Below are 20474 nucleotides of genomic sequence, written 5' to 3'. Positions count from 1 at the left end.
TTTTTTTTTTTTGAAGGGAATTCCTTTTTTCTTGCTTTGATTGAACTCAAGATTTTCCTAATTAATATGTGACCTACCTCTTTCTCTAACACTTGGTTCAATTCTCCTAGCTAGTAGGACAGCTAAAATAAGAAGAAATCGACCCTGCCATTAATTGGTTCCGACTTCAGATCATTACTTATGGTCTGAATAATTCAAAAATCAACATCGTGGGCATGGGCATGCCTAGCCTCTTCGGTCAAAATCTACGTCTAGCTACCATTGCATCCCATCATTTGAATATTCTTGAAGATTATCTGTATTATAAGTCGACATAAATATCATATTCATAGATGATATGGAACATCAATCTTTATATATACAAAGCTCAAAGGTCTTTGTTCTGTCATTGGCATTCACATTTGAAACTAAGCCAGCCAACTCACACTCTTTGGTTTTTTTTGTTCAGGAAACCCAGAAGCACAAGCACCGATACTTATTTCTGTCTTGATAATTTCTGGGTTTATAGAGAATTGAAGTCATGGAGGAGGGAAAGATGGATGATTTGATCAGTAGCTTACCCTTTGAAATACAGAAAAGAGTTGCTTCCTTGCTGCCATTGAAGGAAGCAGTAAGAACAACCAGTCTTTCTACATTTTGGAGAAGCCTCTGGTCTCCGATTCAGCTAAGCTTGGATTTTGATCCAAACCCACTAAACCATGAAGAGGCTGGTCAAGATATCGAACAGGTTATGGGCATGTTCTTGAGGTCTTTTGCTTGTCCGGAGAAATTGGAGCTCAATCTCAAAGTACCTATTAACAATAGAAATGAAGAATTGGTTGTCAAAGCTACCAAGGGGGTTAAGCAAGAGCTTCATGTTGAGTTCTCTGAAACCCAGAATGTTCCAGCAAAAACTTGTTTGTGCCTTCACAGCACTCCTACCCAAAGAGCTAGTTTCTTTGGGGTCAAGCTTCTTCACCTCAGATCAGTCACCAATCTTTCCAAGCCTTTGGTTTCTATGATGTTTTCAAATTGTAATGTTCTTGAAAGTTTGAGTCTTGAGAAATGTAGAGGGTTGGAGAGCCTTGAAGTAGAGACCTTGAGTCTTCAGAGCTTGGTGGTGGAAGACTGTTCAAACATGGCTGCTATTATGGTTTCTGCTCCAAATCTAATATCTTTCGAGTATCATGGTGCTCTTCTTCAGATTGAGATAAAGAAAACAGTGACCCTGGTTGATGTTGTGCTCGATTTGAGAGACGGACCAGGAAGAAATGAGTTTGATTGTGAGGATGTCTTGCCCATCCTAGCTTCTTTCAAGGATGTTGAGGTTCTCACCATAAGTGGCTGGCTTCTTGAGGTATGTATGATTGTATATTATGTTCCATCATAAGAGTTTTCACTTCCTGCAGGTTGTTATGTCGTGGAATTGTCAATTGTTTAGTGTAATGAAGTACGTGATAACTGGGGTTTATATGTGAAATAGTGATTACATAATATGTCACATTATATGAGTACAAAATTTTCCTCATATATATTGCAATTTTTATGCTTCTGACGAATGGTGCAATATTCATCTAGTGGTTGTGTTCGGCGGGAGTGATTTTTGGAAAGCTTGAGTTCAATTTCAACAGACTGAAGGAGTTAAGTTGCATTGATTTTGTTATCAGCAAGGACAAAAGGGATTCTCTTGCCTGCTTCCTAAACTCATGTCCTTCCTTAGTGAAGTTGTCCGTCGAGGTAAGCATTTCAAATGTGCTACTTTGTAGCATATGAGTAATGCTATATAAATCATATTTTCTCACCGTGACATGATTATCCCTGCTCATCATGATCATGATCAGAAAATGTTGGTCCATTTAGTATGTCACTAACTATTTTCTCATGATTGTGTGAAATAAGCAGATTGAGAGCAAGCTGAACATCATCCCATGTCCGTGCTTCCATCAATACTGGCATGAACCTCACCTCTGGATGGACTTCACGACCGTAAGGTCGAATACTTCGAATCTTGAGCAGCTCGAAAGTGTCAATCTGGTTGGCTTCGTCGGCAAAGAAGACGAATTGCTTCTAATGGATCTCTTTCTTGAAAAGGCAACGAGGCTCAACTCGTTGATTCTTGTGTAACCAACATTTCTCTGTAAATCATGGCATGGCATGTAAAGAATCCCCCGAGTTATCATTTTCCTCTGGTAGAAGAGACACCTTCGTGAATATAAATTTGTAGATTACAAGTCTCACTCCGCAATTTAAAGTGCTAATAATGGTATTATGGTTATATAAAAAATTTCTGTGTTGTTCAAAAATAGCACGCTGAGCACAATGAAGGTGGGTGATAGAGGACTTGTACTTGCTGAAGATTAAACCGAAGGTATACCAAATGTGCGATGGTAATAACAGATACCAACTGTTAGAGCAAGTCCAACAGATTCCCTAAACTCTTTGATTTTCTCTATTTTAGAGAATACGAGGTCATTTTCCACTCCAACAGCTTCCCTGTCTCATTCTCTAAAATAAGGAAAGAGATGAAAGAGAAGGTTTGCTTCCTTATATTTACAGATTCCCTAAAAATATTTAGAGAAAGAAGAATTGAATGTTGCACATTCTTCAAGGTTTAAAGATAAGAAAGAAAACATAATTTATTCTAAAAAATAAACTTTAATATTTTTATACTTATTATTATATTGTAATAAATGAGGATTGTTGTTGTAATAAATATTTGAATCTTTAAAATAGGAAAACTGTTGAATTTGGTATACAAAATTTTTAGAGATTTTGAGTTTTATTTCCCTATTATGTAGAAAATATAAAGAAACTGTTGGACTTGCTCTTATATATTTTTTTACTACTCGGAATCTCCGATCATCTGTATCACCGAGCTGAGTATGAACAACTGATTCATATAGCATGATTTCATCTTGGGTATCTTAGATTTTTTTTGGAAGGGAAAATGATGCTGGAAGAAGTACAAAGTTTTTTCTTTCATTTTGCATCTCCAAACACAAGAAAGAAACGAACAACTTTTTTGTTTTCTAATGCTTACTTTACAATTTCCAAGTCAAACACGTCTATTTTTACACCAACGGCACAGTAACTCTCAGACAAATAAGGTTTGTTTTAGAGAGGGAAACTCTCACACTCTGCTACCGTCAAAGTCATCATGGCCATAGCCGCCGCCATTACGGTTCCTCTCACCTCCCCAACTCGCCAATCACTCACCTCCTCCCTACCTCATCAATCATCTCCTTCTCCCATCCTCAAATTCACCTCTCTCACAAAAACCGTCACCTCTCGTTTACGCCTAGCGGCGGCGGCGGCGTCTTCAATGACCGTCGGAGCAGCCGAGAAGGCGTCTCCGGCTTCCTTTCTGGACCGTAAAGAGGCCGGAATCCTTCACTTCGTCAAGTACCACGGCCTCGGCAACGACTTCATCCTGGTATTTGATTGATTTCTCTGTAGATTTCGGTAAATTGAATGTGACAGGGAAAAGCTAGGGTTTGGTTTTGATTCTTGGTTTATGTGTGTGATAGGTTGATAATAGGGATTCTTCGGAGCCTAAGGTTACTCCGGAGCAAGCAGTGAGGCTATGTGATCGGAACTTCGGGATTGGCGCCGATGGAGTCATCTTCGCGCTTCCTGGCATCAACGGCACTGATTATAGCATGAGGATTTTCAATTCCGATGGAAGCGAGCCCGAGGTGAATCATATTTTAGAGTAAATATTGATGCTTTCAACTGTGTGTACATATGATATAGTTGCATTGCATTAGATGTGCTCAAGTCTGTGTATGAGTAGTATTTATAGATATCGGAGAGTTTGATGTTGAGTCTTTATCGTCTAGATGTGTGGTAATGGAGTCCGGTGCTTTGCGAGATTCATCACAGAGCTTGAAAATCTACATGGGAACCAACGGTATGGTTTTGAGATGAAATTAAATCCTGTTTTTAATCTTTGGTTTACTGTACATGCTTTTAAACTCATATACTGCATCGGTTTTCATTTGCATATGCTAATGAATGTAATTCCATGTGTGAATCATTGCAGCTTTACAGTACATACTGGTGCTGGTCTAATTGTTCCCAAAATTGTAGATGATGGGCAGGTATGTTTTTTACCTTTGTATTTTAGTTGAAGTAAACTAATTGATGATAGGAGTTAAGACGCCATGAATGCATCAAACATCAAATGATCACATAGTATGACACTTTGAGAAGTATTAATGCAATGCACAGACTCCTGCTCCAGATAGCTTGTGGTGCTTCAACTGTTGCTTGAGTTCACTTTAGATGATATTGTGTATTTTTATTACAGGTTAGAGTTGATATGGGGGAGCCAATTCTTAAAGCATCAGATGTACCCACTAAATTAGCTCCAAATAAAGACCATTCTGTTGTTAAGGCAGGTTTGGATGTTGATGGAGTAACCTGGAATGTAACTTGTGTCAGTATGGGAAATCCTCACTGTATAACTTTTGGTACAGAAGGAGGCCAGGTAACTATTAGTAGAATAACTTAAGACACAGTTCACTTCTACGATCTACTTGCTGAGTTTTCTCTTATCATACCTTCTGATAATTTTCTCTTAAATTGATTTGGTAGTAGTAAAGATATTATCCAAGAGAGTACTTCTGTTTAATTAGGTTTCTATTAGTTCCAATGAAGCTTTAAAGATGGATAAAAAAAGGTTATAAGCAGCTTTTATGCTTCTTCACCTTGACGTGTATTTTGCTCGTTTTCTTTGTCTTTTAGCAATTTCTTAAAGCTCAACTTGCATAATCTAAATACCTTTATAGCAATGTCTTAAAGATTGATTATTTTGCCATTGCTGACTGTAACTTCTGTAATTTGGATGTAATGGAACAGGATTTGCAGGTTGATGAATTGAATTTAGCTGAAATTGGTCCAAAATTTGAGCACCATGAGGTGTTTCCAGCAAGAACTAACACAGGTCAGAGTTTATTTACTCTGTGGATATGGAATCAAATATTGTTAACTTTCTTATTATGATGCTACAGATTGTTATATATTTATATGTATTTCATTATTAATGCCTTATAATAGTGATAGAAGATTGAGAGTGCGTCAATTCAAATGATTGAACCATACAAAACTCCTGGTCTCACTGTGACTTGTTGGATTGTGCTATGATTTTGAGAAATAAGTCGAGGAATGTAGTATTGTTTCAACTGTGAAGAACCCTTACTTTCAGTTTACAAGGTTGGTTTTTGGCAAATGCTAAAAAAAAAAATGCTACTGAGCACTTGTATGTTCTGATTAAAATGTCTCAAGTTGTAAAACTAACTTATCGCATGTTGTTATTCATATATGATACATATCTCCAGGCTCTCCACTCTTTCTTTAGCAGGGTTGGAAACACACCTGCTTATCTGATCATATGTCACTATATATTCTAGTGCACTCTAGATGTTTGTTTCTTATTTGCTCTTATAGATTCTCTATTCCTTCCTTCATTAAAATGGATTTGTATTCACAAGTTCCACTTGATTGCGATTGGCAGAATTTGTGCAAGTTTTCTCTCCTTCACACGTCAAAATGCGAGTCTGGGAGCGTGGTGCAGGTAGGTTCTTTTGCAAGCAAAAGAAAATTTAAGTGGAGTGTGTTCTGATTCAATTTTTAGTGGGAAGCCTAATCACTTTCAATTGTAGGAGCAACACTGGCTTGTGGAACTGGTGCTTGTGCTGTAGTTGTAGCAGCAGTTCTTGAGGGTCGTGCTGCGAGGGTAAGTTTTGGGCTTTTCTGTAGAAGAGTAATCTCTTATAATACTGAAATATTTTACATGGAAATGAATTTCTTCCATTTGCTCTAGTATATTTTAGCATTATCACCTTATAATTGAGTAATGTAACTATAGTCTGTAGTACCAGTTTTCTTACAAATATTTGTGTGAGCTTGATATACCTTCCAAGATCCCCACCATGCCAAGAAGGGCAGGGCCGGATAGTGTGGTATCTGTAGCCTTCAAATTAATTTGTTATAATCGCCCAAGAATGCTTCATCGTAATGTTCATCATGTATCATTTTCATTTCTAAAGACCACAGAAAACAAAGAAACACCTTCTCATCAACGTCCAGTTTGGGTATAAGTTGTAGAGAAGTGTGTGGTCTATTGTAAAACTCATCTTTTGATCTCTGTTCTGCCATTGAATGCTATAAATGGTGTCCTAATTGACCTCATTATCAATGTCGTTTTTGTTGCATGCATTTCTGTGTGCTCAGCTGTTTATGCTTCTGTTTTGGTAACAGAATTGCACGGTAGATTTACCGGGAGGACCATTGCAGATCGAGTGGAGTGAGGAGGACAATCATATATACATGACTGGCCCAGCCGAAGTAGTTTTTTACGGATCTGTTCCCCTGTAATTACTTTAAACTAAATTGTTGTATTTCTATGATCGATTCAGGATAGATCCTTTTGTTATTTAACTTCAGTTGAGTTTTTGTAGAATTGCAAATCAGAAGGTTTGACACATACATTGAATAAAAATAATAGAAAATTTCATAAAAATCCCCTTCTCAACATTTTCTCCTTCATAAGTCCACCTTAATTTTTTTACCTACATAAGTCCACTTTGCTTGCTCCAATTATTTCATCATGACCATTTTATCCTTGTTCTAAAAGATAAGAGACTTGTGGTTCCCAAAACGTCTCTATCCTCCCTCTCACTCAAATCTCTCTCTCTCTCTCTCNCTCTCTCTCTCTCTCTCNCTNTCTCTNTNTCTCTNTATACTACNNCTCTCTACTACTTACTCGTTCGTTACGTTACGTACTACGTTAACGTACGTACGTACGTTACTTAACGTTCCGTTACGTTCGTTACGTACGTTACCTTACTTACGTTACGTTACCGGTTACGTTACGTTACGTTTACGTTTACCGTTTCGTTTACCGTTACGTTACGTTAACGTTACCGTTACCGTTACGTTACCTTACGTTACTACTTACTTCTTACGTTACGTTACGTTACTACTTACGTAACGTTACGTACGTACCATTAGTACGTACGTACGTACGTACGTACGTATACTACTACTACTACTACTACTACTACTACTACTACTACTACTACTACTACTACTATACTACTACTACTACTACTACTACTACTACTACTATACTACTACTACTACTACTACTACTACTACTACTACTACTACTACTACTACTACTACTACTACTACTACTACTACTACTACTACTACTACTACTACTACTACTACTACTACTACTACTACTACTACTACTACTACTACTACTACTACTACTACTACTACTACTACTACTACTACTACTACTACTACTACTACTACTACTACTACTACTACTACTACTACTACTACTACTACTACTACTACTACTACTACTACTCTCTACTACTCTCTCTCTCTCTCTCTCTCTCTCTCTCTCTCTCTCTCTCTCTCTCTCTCTCTCTCTCTCTCTCTCTCTCTCTCTCTCTCTCTCTCTCTCTCTCTCTCTCTCTCTCCCTCCTTCGATTCTAACACCGCTGTCGCTTCGAGACGAATTCCGGCAGGACCTCAATTGCTTCTCTGACGACGACTACGATGTCGCCTCCTAGCCTTGACAATGACTTCCAGATCAACCTTCGACGACGCCTGCACAATGATCTCGGCCTCAACTGCATCTCCCTCAAGGTCGTCACCAAACTGGCTCTTAAATGCAATCGCAGATTTGCCTGCGTCGGAGATCTCTCTCTCAGATGATCCATCGACGACAATCGTCCGGCTCGACCTCCACTGCATCTCAGTTTCAGTTGACAGCGCCTCGACGACGACAACTTCGAGCTCGATTGCATCTTTGTTTTTGTCGACGACGACGACGACTATGCCTTTCAGATCGCCTGAGCCTGTCTCTCTCCTCGCATCGATCCATAGTAGTTTTGGTTTGTTGTAATAGTAGTTTTTGTTGTTGGTTTTAGTAGCTTTTGTTGTTAGTAGTAGCTTTTGTTGCTGGCGGTAGTAGCTTTTGTTGCTGGCGGTAGTAGCTTTGTAGTCGGTGGTAGTAGCTTTTCTAGCTAGGATTATAGCTTTTGTTGCTGGCCGTAATAGCTTTTGTAGTCGGTGGTAGTAGCTTTTCTAGCTAGAGATAATAGCTTTTGTTGCTGGTGGTAGTAGTTTTTCTTGCTGGCGGTAGTAGCTTTTCTAGTCGGTGATAGTAGCTTTTCTAGCTAGAGATAGTAGCTTTTGTTGCTGGCGGTAGTAGCTTTTCTTACTGGCGGTAGTAGCTTTTTGTAGTCAGTGGTAGTAGCTTTTCTAGTCGGTGGTAGTAGCTTTTGTAATCGGTGGTAGCAGTTTTTCTAGCTAGGGATAATAGCTTTTGTAGCTAGGGATAGTAGTTTTTCTTGCTGGCGGTAGTAGTTTTTGTAGTCAGTGGTAGTAGCTTTTCTAGCTAGGGATAGTAGCTTTTATTGGTGGCGGTAGTAGCTTTCGTAACTGTCGAAAACCTCATCGGAATTTCGGCCGGAGACATTGCCGGAGGTCGGCCGGAGTCCGTCGGAGACCTCGCCGGAGGTCGGCCGGAGTCCGTCGTAGACCTCGCCGGAGGTCTGCCGGAGACTTTTCCGGGGAGGAGTGGTTGTTGACTTTTTACACTAGTGGCATTTTTGTAAATATAAAAGAGAAAATCTAATTTTTTGGTTGGATGGCAGTCTGTAATTATGTTGAACTTAAATACCTAAACCAAAACCTTATTTAGGCTTGGGTGGACTTATGTGAGTAAAAATGTTGGGGTGGACTTATGTGAGAAAAAATGTCTTAGAGTTGACTTATATGTAATTGGCCTTAAAAATAAATAAATCTTTTCTCCTTTCTGAAACTCGCAACATCTTATGATTTTATTTCTTTCCCTTGCTACGATTTTCTTCTAGCCAAGATAAACTCACCATGAATGTAGCCATAGTGCCAAACAAACAAAAAATTGCCAGAATAAAGACGGTGCATTGAAAAAGCTTATATTACATTCAAAATTCATCTAACCTTGCTTACATTGCATTCAATATTCAACAAAACGTTACAGTACAAGTCGCAAGATAAAGACCAGGTTTCTTGGTCTGAAAACCAAGCACCAAAGCGCTTCAACGCACAACAGTCCTCTTGGTCTTCTTGGACAAGACCCATTTCCCATTGCGCCAATCCTGATGAACCCTCAGCTTCAAAACTGGGTACTCCAGCTCTTGCCCAGTATACTCAAAAAACACAGACTGATACCCAGACCCATTATCCTCCGACGAAACTGTACCGACCCACCACCCATCAAGATCGTAAGCATCGATCCTATCACCCACATGAAACCCAGCACCATTATTATTAGCCTCCCTGATTTCCGGCGGCAAAGGGCGGACCTCGGCGGCCTTGACGGTCTCTTTCAGCGGCACAGCGTCGTTGAACTCCTCGACCAAGTTGTTGTACTGGACAACGTAGTTGGTGCCCATGTTTGCCACGACGGTGGCCTCGTAATAAGAGCCAAGAAAGCCTTCAAGTTTGCTGCAGACTTCGACCTGGTCGCCTCTTTGGAAGGATGAGAGTGCCATTTGCGGAATTGAAGGAATTCTTTGCTCTCTGTTTAGGGGAAACCCAATTTTTATAGTCTCAATCTTTCCCAATCCAATCGGGTTTTACGTTCTTTAATTCTATCTGGCTTTTTTTATTATTATATAGGCATTTTCTGCATTTGGGCCTTTGGGTCTCGATTTTCTTTTACTAAGGTCTGAATTCTTTTCCAATTTGGGCCTCGTTTTGACTCTATAATAATAAAAATTATTATTATATAATAAGAATCTGATGAGCGAAAAAATTATGTTCAGAGCAAATACATCCATTTTAGGTGGGTACGTTGGACCGATTTTCAACCGGGGTTAATACACTATTCATTCAAATAAACCTTTGGTCCTTAGTTCGACAATACAACAACAAGATCAATCTGAGGACTAATTACTATTCACAATTTATAAAACATGTTTTTTAAATGATAAATAATTATTATCTTTCACTTTATTATTGAATTCAATAATTATTTTTTATACACAAAATGCTCATGTAATACATATAAAGAAATTAAACTAGAATCACTGATTAATTGTTTTTTAAATAAAGTAATTGTTGCCTTTAAATACGGTTCGTCTGATCTTGATCTCAATGGCCCATATTAAAAGCATGTTGAAATATTTTAATAAATAATCGGTGGAAACCCATGTGCAAGTTGTTGTCTGCAATTAATGGAGATGATTGTGGTCTCGTAGCAAAATCAATCTGGACTAAGACGTGGGTTAATTTTTATCCCAACTAGATAGGTCTCACATGAGTCTCAGCTCTAACCCACACCAATTTTATGTTGGAGGATGATGTTTTTAGCCCATATGATGATTTAACCCACGTAATTAACTCATTGGTGCATCTGCTCTTATACTATCAATTGGTTCGTATCTATACCTTTTTGTCTGATCCTAATTACCTTTTTGTGCAATATTATCTGATTTTAATCAGCTCATAAAATGATGAAGATTCTTGATTAAAATGGGGTAGCTAAACTGCTACTATGGCAAATTCAAAATAAAGCACACATTAGTATACCATGCTACTTTATTGAACAAAATCAACATTATTATGGCCTACACCAAAACGAGCTTGAAATCACACAACTGGTGAAGGATACGAGGGCGTGAGAGCAACCCTCAAAATTTTAAAGACTTTCGTGCAATTCTTGAGAAACCTGGCGGAGGAGGAGGAGGAGGGTCGCTGCTGGGTGCAGATGGTGGAATCGGCTCTCCCTTTGGTAGAACACCAAAGTTTAAGCTGTTATGAGGAGGAGTAGGGGGAGGGTAGCCACCAGGTGCAGATGGTGGAACTGGCACTCCTTTTGGAAGAATACCAATGTTTAAGCTGTTATGAGGAGGAGGAGGAGGAGGGTAGCCGCCAGGTGCAGATGGTGGAACTGGAATTCCTTTTAGTAGCATACCAAAGTTTAAGCTGTTATGAGGAGGAGGAGGAGGAGAGTTCGATTTATGGACATGTTGAGACGGTGGATTCTGCTCTCTCTTTTGTAGTCTTACGTCGTTTAATTTGTGTGATGATGGAGGAACATGACCACCTGATTTGTTACTTGGTGCAGATGATGGAATTGGTCCTTTTGGTAGACTACCAAACCTTATAGGATGATAGCAGGAGGCAAAACCTAGAAGCAACGAAAGCACAAATAAGGCCACAGGCCAATATTTGTCGTAAGTAGCTGCCATGGTTTTGTGAAAGCATGATGGAAAACCATGCATTATCATACTACCTTTATATAAGAATTAGGGTATACTCCATTAGGAAATACTTTGGTTTTTTTTTTTTCTTTTTTGAAAGATTAGGAAATACTTTTCTTGACATAGAAAAGTATGTATTAAATTAGTAGAGAATATACATTTTAATTTCAATAGGGATATAGGATCCATGATACCTTTTGAGGATTTGATTAGCTATATGTTTTGATTCTTGTCCAACTTGAGAATTTGATTTTTGTGGGATTGTCAAATAATTTGTATTAATTAGCAATTATCATCCAATTCCCCGGTGGTATTCAATTGATTGAGAGTCTAAGGCCCCGTTTGGTTGACAAGAATGTAAAAATAGGAAAATTATTTATTTTCATGTTTTGGTATTTCCATGTGGGTGTTTGGTAGATATTTTTTTTTGAGGAAAAATGGAGTCAAGCTCCATTAATTTCAATCATACGACCTTACTATGTCAAGCTATAGGAGAATGACCAAAGACAAACTCTATATTACATGACTATGCACAAATAATTGACCGATGGGACGAGCGGGAATTAAACTCCAATACAAGTCCAACTGGCTGGTCAACCGGGAGCAGAGCTCCGATACGACTCAAAGAGCGTACAAAATTACAAAGAAATACCAACTCAAAAACTAATGTCCACAAGAGGACTTTATTTTGGCTTATAAAGCAATAAACTACCTAACCAACTAAAGTACCCCAACTTAATGAATCGAGGCCGAAGACCCTTCTGGTGTACCTTTCTATCAAAAAGGGGGTAGATTCTTCGAGAAGGTTATGTAGGGATCTTTCGCTCCATCCATAGAACCCGGCCCAGGTCCAAACCAAATTGAAAGGAGAAAAGGTGGAGGCCCAAAGGCTCAACCCACTAGGGTGCAAGTTGCAGCCCAGCAAACTAAGGCCCAGACCTGCCTCACTCCTCTGGAGGAGACTCCTGCCGCTGGTTCAGTCTGGTGGTTTTACCGCCTTGAAACCCATGATGACTGCTACGGGCCACCGCTGTAACAAACACCGCCTTTGAGAAAACAAGGTCGAAGACCTCCTTCTTCTTGTTTGGAGACAAGAGAAGCCTTCGCCCCTACTCAACGGACAACAACCAAGAGTCGCTGCCGGTCCACTACTTTCCAATTGCCTCCACCGCATGCGTCATTACACCTCTAGAGATCCTCGCCGCCTTCGTTGGGAGCCGAAGCACCCTTCCTCACTCTATCCTCTCCGCTACCGAGGTTGACGCGGCTGCACAAGCACACCACAAAACTGAAAGCGATCACCACCAGTGAAGTCCTCTCCAAGAGAATATCGCCGTCTAGAACCCAGCCATCGGAATCCTCCGCCGCCCTTTAACCAAAACCTAGGGTTTAGGTTTTGGGATGCTCAGCTCCGTCTAATACGGAGCAACTCGTGCCTGTGTTTAAGATTTTTAGCTGCCTTCACTGGTTTTGGTGTTTGGTAGATATTGGAAATGAAATGATGGGATCAAGTATTAATTCTTATTTTAACGTTTGGTAAGTCATAATAATGAAATACAAAATTATATTTTTCAATAATGCCGTTTTATAATTTTCAAATATAGCATTAAAATTTATTAGAGGGATAATTTATGTAATTGTGGCTTTGACGGTGGAAATGAAATTAGAATACCACCCATGACAAGGTAATTAAATTCAGACTTTATAAGGGAGTTAATTTCCAGTCAGATCTCTTTTTTTGTTTCATTTTCAATCTCTATATAAACCAATCAACCCAATGGAATGGAAAACCATATTAATTCTTTTTCCATTCCATGGTTCATGCCAAACAAATAGGGCCTAAAAAGATTGATGTATTTAAAAAGTTAGTCGGTATCCTTAAAAATAGTTTTTTTTATCAAATAAGATCAATTTAGTTAATATGATGATGTCATATATATGAATGATGATAGTTTAGGAAGTTTGTGGTTGTGTATCTAATAAAATGTTAATATAAAAATGGAGAAATTACTGGTCACTCCATTAACTTTCATACGCTCGACAGTTTACTCCATTAACTTTTAATTTCAATCGATCACTCCTCAAACTATCCAATGTCACACAATTAGGTCCATTCGTTAAGTGGCCGTCCAAATCAGTGGTTAAGTTGCTGACTGGACTTATTTTTCAATTGGAAATTTCATTTAACACCCCACCTCTCTCTCTTTCTCTCTCTCTCTCCACCGTCCTGTGTCTTCAATCTCTTCTCTCTCCTCCTCCGCAACCACATTACCAGTTGGACCTTCAATAACACCGCAACAACAACACCAGCAACCAACCAACCAACCACACCACCAGCAACCAACCACATCAACACCGTAATCAAACACACTGCAACCAGACCACCAGCAACCAACCACATTGACACCGCAACCACACCACCAGCAACTCACCCCGCAGCTCCTCGACATCTCTCTCCCGACGCCAAAAACTCAAACCCACCTACTCCGCATCTCTCTCCTGAAGCCCAAAACTCAAACCCTCACAACAATCTTCTCCCTTCGCCGCCAACCAAACCTTAAACAACACCATCCACGAAGCCCTTCCGTTTTCCGCTTCAGACCCGTGCTAGACTTGAAATCTCAACCACTTCGAATCCCCAGCCAACAACCTTTTCTTGCTCGCCTCCCCTTCCTCTATATGAAATTGAAGCCATTTGTTTGATTGGAAACAATCCTGTTTCAATTTGATGGGACTTGATAACCTAATTGGGGATTTCAATCCCTAAAATTTCAGATTTGAGAATTAGAAGTGTTGAACGGTGAGCCACCAGAAGGCGTTGGTGCGGTTGGCGGCCAGAGGTGGGACACCAACGCGTTAGGAATGGTGAGGAGGAGGGTGGTGTTGGAGTAAAGGAAGGCGCAGACGAGGTTGGGGTCAGAGACGTCAAGGCGGAGGGCGGCGAGGCTGAGGGAAGTGACGGTTGATGCCACACGCTCCGGTAGCCGAGGGGTGGGGTAGGTGGCGACGGTAGAGGCGAAATAGGTGACGCCGATGGTGATGGAGGAGGCGGCGTTCCGTGAGGAAGAGGAGGGTGATGAGAGAAACGGCGGAGAGAGAAAAGTGGGAAGCCATGGCTAGCTGATGGGTTTTAAATGAGAGAGAGAGAGAGAGAGAGAGAGAGAGAGAGAGAGAGAGAGAGAGAGAGAGAGAGAGAGAGAGAGAGAGAGAGAGAGAGAGAGGTGGGGTGTTAAATGAAATTTCCAGTTGAAAAATATGTCTAGTCAGCAACTTAACCACTGATTTGGACGGTCACTTAACGGATGGACCTAATTGTGTGACATTGGATAGTTTGAGAAGTGATCGATTGAAATTGAAAGTTAATGGAGTAAATTGTCGTGCGCATGAAAGTTAATGGAGTGACCAGTAATTTCTCCTATAAAAATATAAAAAATTGGATACATGGTGTCTTAAGTAGGGTATGTGTATCTAGTATTTTGCAATGTGTTAATAAAATTTCTCATCAAATAATAATATTTCATTTCAATATGCATACTCATGCCAAGATGACCATTACATATCCACCCACTACCACTATATGGATAGACAAGGTTTCGTAACGATAAAACCTTACAATGATTAGTAGGACTTATATTTGAAGACTCTGACTCACTTATTGAAAAGCAAACCTACCTCAACAAACAATATAGCGTAGATTGTAGACTGAAATTAAAATTTAAAAACTACCTAATTTTAGGGCTAAGCCCATATAAGACTCAAACCCATAGCCAAAACCTTTGGTTGATGAGCCTAAGCCCATCACATCATCTTGTATCTCATCACCAGATATGTCCGGAGCCAGACCCCGGTGAGCGTTAGCCATTTCTGGCCAAGAGCAGCATGTGGCACCAGGATGGATACTAGATCCAGAGGACTCGCATCGCTGCACTTTGCCAATACATCGACACACTCCACTGCTAGCTTCATACCTCTCTTCTCATATGGAAAAGAAAGCCAATCCACCCTTATGATCTTTCTCAATGGCATAGCTTCAGCAACAAGTGGCGTTGGCCTTATTGCACCCACGACGGCGACTAAACAACCATCAAATTTGGTTGTCAAGTAAACCCTAAAATCTGATGTGTCTCTTATGTAAAGAGAGGTCTTGGTTGGAAATAAAGTGACCTGATCGTGTCTTTTCTTACCGTCATGAGACGATTGGAGGCCGGCATAAAGCTACTTGGTATTGGCAGAGAGTGCCGTGAAGAAATTCTCATGCCATGGTGGCTAGGGTTTAGGAGGAGAAGAGATATGAGGCTAGTCATCTTCGGCTTTTTGAGATGTCTTCAGTGTTATGAGTAGTTGTTGTTTATGGCTATATAGGTTTGAAATTTGTATTTTTAAACTTGCTGTTATGACTTATGACTTATGAGTAGTTGTTACTTATGTTATGACTTATGAGTTATGACAAATTGATGGTTGCATTGTCATTTCTGTCACACCCCAATTTTTGAAAATTAATTTTCAAAAGAGAATTTTCAAAAATTTGAGCATGAGACATCTCAAAATCTTAAAATCCCAAAACCTGCTCAACAACTTCCAAACTAAACTCAAATGCTGGAAGTGTAAATGTCAATAAAACTCAACAACTGAGTTAGACATTATATCTCCTTAATTATATTAACTTCAAAAGTCTAGTAAAATAAGGATTCTCACATGAGTTTAAAAAAAAAACTGCATAATATACAAATAAAATGTACATCATCTAAAACCCAGCTATTAAGCCTCTGCCTCAACCCTGCTGATCATCACCTGCAGGTCTAACCCCTACACTATGAATTGGTGCACCGGGTTGTAAACAATAAACCTGGTAAGCTAAAAAGCCCATATGAGTAACTCCAAAAAATAACTCAATCCAACATCACATAAGATAAAACCGGTAATTCCTGCTTTAGAACTTAATTCAAGAATCGCTTTAAACAAGAAAATTTAAAAGAGAGTAAATAAGAAAACACAACAATTTCCAAAACAATCAAAATCATAAGTGAATCATGCAAAAAGGATAGTTCAGGAATTTCACTAAAAGTCACACAAATAAGATTTAAAATCTCCTGCATTAAGCATAGTTCAGGAGATACTCAAAACAAAGAATTTAATTGACAACAATTAAGAACAATGTTAAAACCACATAACCAATACTTTTACAAATATACATGTACCCATGAGTCCCAGATATTAATTAATAAATACCTCTCATGACCTACAACAACAATTTATGTACTCATGGGTCCCAGATACCTTCAAGTACCTCCCATAACCTACACTGACAAACGGACTAGAGCTCTATTCCTAATAGTAACCAATCACCAGGCCAAAGGCTTGGAACCCAGTTTGACTGTCCAATATCAAATCACAAAATAAAAATAGCATCATAACTGTAACCAATCACCCAGTTAAAAGTTTGAAACCCGGTTTAACTATTTAAACAACAAATCACAATAGAGTAGAATCATCATAACCGTAACCAATCACCCGATTAAAGGATTGGAACCCAGTTTGACTATCTAAACCACAAATCACAATATAATCAAATCATTATCAATCAACAAAATGAGCACATCATAAAAATTATATCATTCCATATAGATATATTTATACGAACAAACATAGATATCCCCACAAGAATAATCTATCAATAGTCAAAAACATTATGATAACATGAACCTTAAAATAATCATATGATAGGAAAACTTGTTTTAACTTACCTATGAGCCGTTGACGATCAAGCTCATATATTTTAAAACAAACAAAAACATAATTTTTAAATTATAATCATCATCATCATTTTATCATCATAATCATCATCACAATCATCATCATCATAATCATTATCATCAACACAACCATCATCATAATCATCATCACAATAACCATAAATAATCGGTCCCAAAGTGAACATTGGTGAGATTTACTCACCTAAATACTCTCGCTGCGTCTTCACAAAAACACAAGGAATAAGCTCACTAACAACTCCACAGGCTACCTAATTAAAACAATTAATAACCTTAGTAACCATTCAAACTAAAAAGTAACACTTGCCCTCTTAACCCAAAACTTAAATCGAGGTTTGCCCAAAGAAGGACAACCTTCCAAGGTCGTCGAATTTAACGACCCAAAACTGCTACTTCTAATTCTCAAACTTCCAAAGTTCACAACCTCCCAAAACACCTACGAATAACATAGAACCTAGCATGCAATCCTTACTCATAACCTAGAATTTCCACAACTCAACATGCTCACAATAACAAGAGTTAGCTAACCAAAGAAACTAAAGCTACAACACTGTCCGACGGGCTGCCACGAGCCACCACAGGGAGCGGTGAGTGGGCCCCACTCGCCACCCCATCAACTTCAAAATCTAGGCAAGCTCCCAACAACAAACTTGTAGGTCACATTAAATGGAACACTTTTCATACCTATGGCCAAAGCCAATTCTGCCGAAAAAAGGCCGGAAACATCGCCGAAAAAAACAATGAGCACTTTGAACTCAAAAGCTCCACGATTCGAATTGGGCTTCAAGACTGGTATCATCATGCTCAGAAGGACAAGAACTTCTAGAAATGGGTAGCCTCAAACCTCGATGTCGCCGGAATCGGTCGAAGCTTCACCGCCAGCGATAGCAGTAACTTGCGGGCCTTGCTGCGCCATGCATAATGCTCCATAGGGTTTGAGACTGGTATGAATAGAAAGAGGGGAGTGAGAGCTTTCCAACGGTACCAAGCACGCCTAAATCCGTCGCCAAATGACCGAGTTATGGCTGGAAGAAGTTTAAGGGTGAAAATGGAGACGAGAGAGAGATAGAGAAACTACAAGGGTTTTTCTGTAATTTTAGGGTTTCTGAAAATAACCCACACATTTTTCTATTTATACACCTTCCAAAATCGGAAACTAACTTCCTCTTACCATAACTTTTTCATGCGACATCCGTTTTACGCGTGCCACGTGTCTACGAACTCGTATCGCCAAACTCTACAACTTCGATGAAGAAAGTTTTTGAAAATAACTTACGGATAAGAAAGTCAACTTTTGACCTCTTAAAAGTCAAGGCACCTTAATAAAATTGACTCCCGAAACTTTAACTTCGCACATACGAAACAAAAGGAATTTTCCACAAATAATCCTTCATTAATTTAGGAAATAATACAAGGAAAATAATATGAAAATCTGGGGTATTACAATTACATTTACAAGTTCATTTTTTGTAATTGTGAGAGATGAGAATGCAGTTTATACACTTTTGCAGCTGGTATTGATATGTAAAGTTGATTGACTGTAAAGTCTGTAATGCATTAAGCATTTGTACAGATTTTGAACTTTTGTGTTTTTACAGAATTTGGGCCCGAAAACCGGAAGGCCTGGCCCAGTCCCTTATTTCATAAGAGCAAAGCCCAGCTCGGGTATACAGTAATCGATCCGAGCCTGGTCCCTGTAAATGCCATGCCGGTTTGGGCCCGAGCCCAAACCTAAATCTATCTACTAACATATTAAGATTTTAAAGTGGTCTACATTCTTGTTTCGCCAGTATAAGAGCATCTCCAACAGCTTCCCCATTTTCTCGATTTTCTCCATTTTGGAGAAGATTTTGGGTGTTTTTGCTCCAACAAATTCTCTAAAAATTTTCTCCAAAATAGGGAATGTGAGAGAGAAACCCAAATTCCCGTTATTTGCAACAAACTCTATAATTTTATAGAAGGATTTGGGAATGATCATGAAATCTCCAAAAATAGGGAATCTGTTAGAATTGGAGAAGAAAAATTACTTGAAGAATTGACTTTGTTCCTCATTATAAAAAAAATTTTGAAGAAGTAGTTAGAGATGTTCTAACGAAAGCAAATCACCTATGCCTAAAAACCTAAAAACCTAATGTCAAACATGTGCCACGAATCAGAATTTGACATGTCATTGATTTGTCTAACACAACATTAACTCTGTTAACTCTCATTTTATTTATAATTTCATAAAGTAATTTTTTTTTCTCTTTCTTTCTCGTGATTCGTCTGGCTTCTTCATCTTCATCGAAGAAAGCCTGGCTTCTTCATCGATGTTTCTACCTTCATCATCATCATCGATTTCTTGACTTTGTTGGCTCCTCTCATCTCCGTCGCCAATCACCACCAGACCCTAAAACCCATAAGCTTGGGCTCCAAAAGTATCCATAGATCAAAACTCCACAACCCCAGATACTCTACAATCTAAATAGTCAAACTAGACCACGTACAAATAAGCCAATTGAACTGAGATCAATAACTTTAGATTCTCTAAATAGATCAATAACTTAATCACAAACCCCATAAAATGGTACCAATTGCTCTCTCTATGGACCCTATAATCCCAAACATCGCATCTTTACCCATGGAGCTAAACAGTAGCAACCCAGATGACCAAACTACATGGATTACACTCATTACAGTCAAAATTTGCAATTGTATGAACATAAATGAAAAGGTTGAAGACTTCGAGAGAGAGAAACTTGCCGGACAATCAGAAAGAATGGGGAGACGAGACCCTGAATCCATTAAAGATAGAAAACCCACTTGACTTCTAGAAAACTTATAGGAAGAGATGTGCTTGGGAAGTAGTTAGGATCGAGAGAGGCTGAAAGAATCAGGGGAGTTCTGGATTATGGAATTGGGTTTGTAGGTGTTTGGTGAACTCGGTGAACATATGGAAGAGGAAGAGTTGGAGTGAAACATTAATAATCAATTGAAGTTATATTTATTTTGTTATGAAAATAGCTGGTAAATAATTAACTTAACGGTGTTAACTTCTGGTAAGTCTAGACATATGTCAGATCCGGGTTCATGGCACAGGTTTAGAATTGGGTTTTTAGGCAAAGGTGATTTGCTTCCCAGTATAACAAGATTAAAAATGAACAAATGCTGAAAACTCAAACCTCTCATTGGTTCGGGTTTGTCTACTATACAGATGTGTATGGTATACAAACTCAAAAAGTGGTCCACTCATTTTTATTAAAGGGCATACAAAATGCATTTTGAGGAGATAAAATTATCATTTTGATGAAGAATAAAGTGTAGAGACAAAGAGATAGCAAGAGAGTCATCTTATTCATTGATAGGAGCCCTTTATATAGGGAATTACACAATACCAATATGGTAAGGATATGAATACATAGATCTAGTCTAACTACATATCCTATTGGCATAAGGCCAAGGCACACAT

At 38.9% G+C, this 20474-nt stretch overlaps 3 protein-coding genes across 3 annotated transcripts; 2 read left to right on the top strand and 1 right to left on the bottom strand.

The window, feature by feature from the left end:
* Positions 1–387: 387 nt before the first annotated feature.
* On the top strand, positions 388–2235 carry LOC101300641 (FBD-associated F-box protein At5g22730-like). The gene is made up of 3 exons (XM_004302714.1): positions 388–1336; positions 1558–1716; positions 1882–2235. Exons 1-3 carry the CDS (start codon positions 521–523, stop codon positions 2101–2103), a joined length of 1197 nt encoding a protein of 398 aa, XP_004302762.1. The 5' UTR covers positions 388–520; the 3' UTR covers positions 2104–2235.
* An 841-nt stretch (positions 2236–3076) lies between these two features.
* Positions 3077–6515, top strand: LOC101314674 (diaminopimelate epimerase, chloroplastic-like). Its single transcript, XM_004302678.1, has 9 exons — positions 3077–3412; positions 3507–3674; positions 3819–3889; positions 4022–4079; positions 4289–4468; positions 4840–4924; positions 5495–5554; positions 5643–5716; positions 6241–6515. Exons 1-9 carry the CDS (start codon positions 3137–3139, stop codon positions 6355–6357), a joined length of 1089 nt encoding a protein of 362 aa, XP_004302726.1. The 5' UTR covers positions 3077–3136; the 3' UTR covers positions 6358–6515.
* Positions 6516–9086: 2571 nt separating this feature from the next.
* LOC101296025 lies at positions 9087–9542 on the bottom strand. Its single transcript, XM_004305172.1, has one exon. It carries the CDS (start codon positions 9540–9542, stop codon positions 9087–9089), a length of 456 nt encoding a protein of 151 aa, XP_004305220.1.
* Positions 9543–20474: the final 10932 nt, after the last annotated feature.

The sequence above is a fragment of the Fragaria vesca genome, linkage group LG6, assembly GCF_000184155.1.
Source record: "Fragaria vesca subsp. vesca linkage group LG6, FraVesHawaii_1.0, whole genome shotgun sequence".
Lineage (NCBI taxonomy): Eukaryota > Viridiplantae > Streptophyta > Magnoliopsida > Rosales > Rosaceae > Fragaria > Fragaria vesca.
The sequence above is the reverse complement of the archived record's forward strand: the minus strand, read 5'-3'. Positions and strand labels throughout refer to the sequence as shown.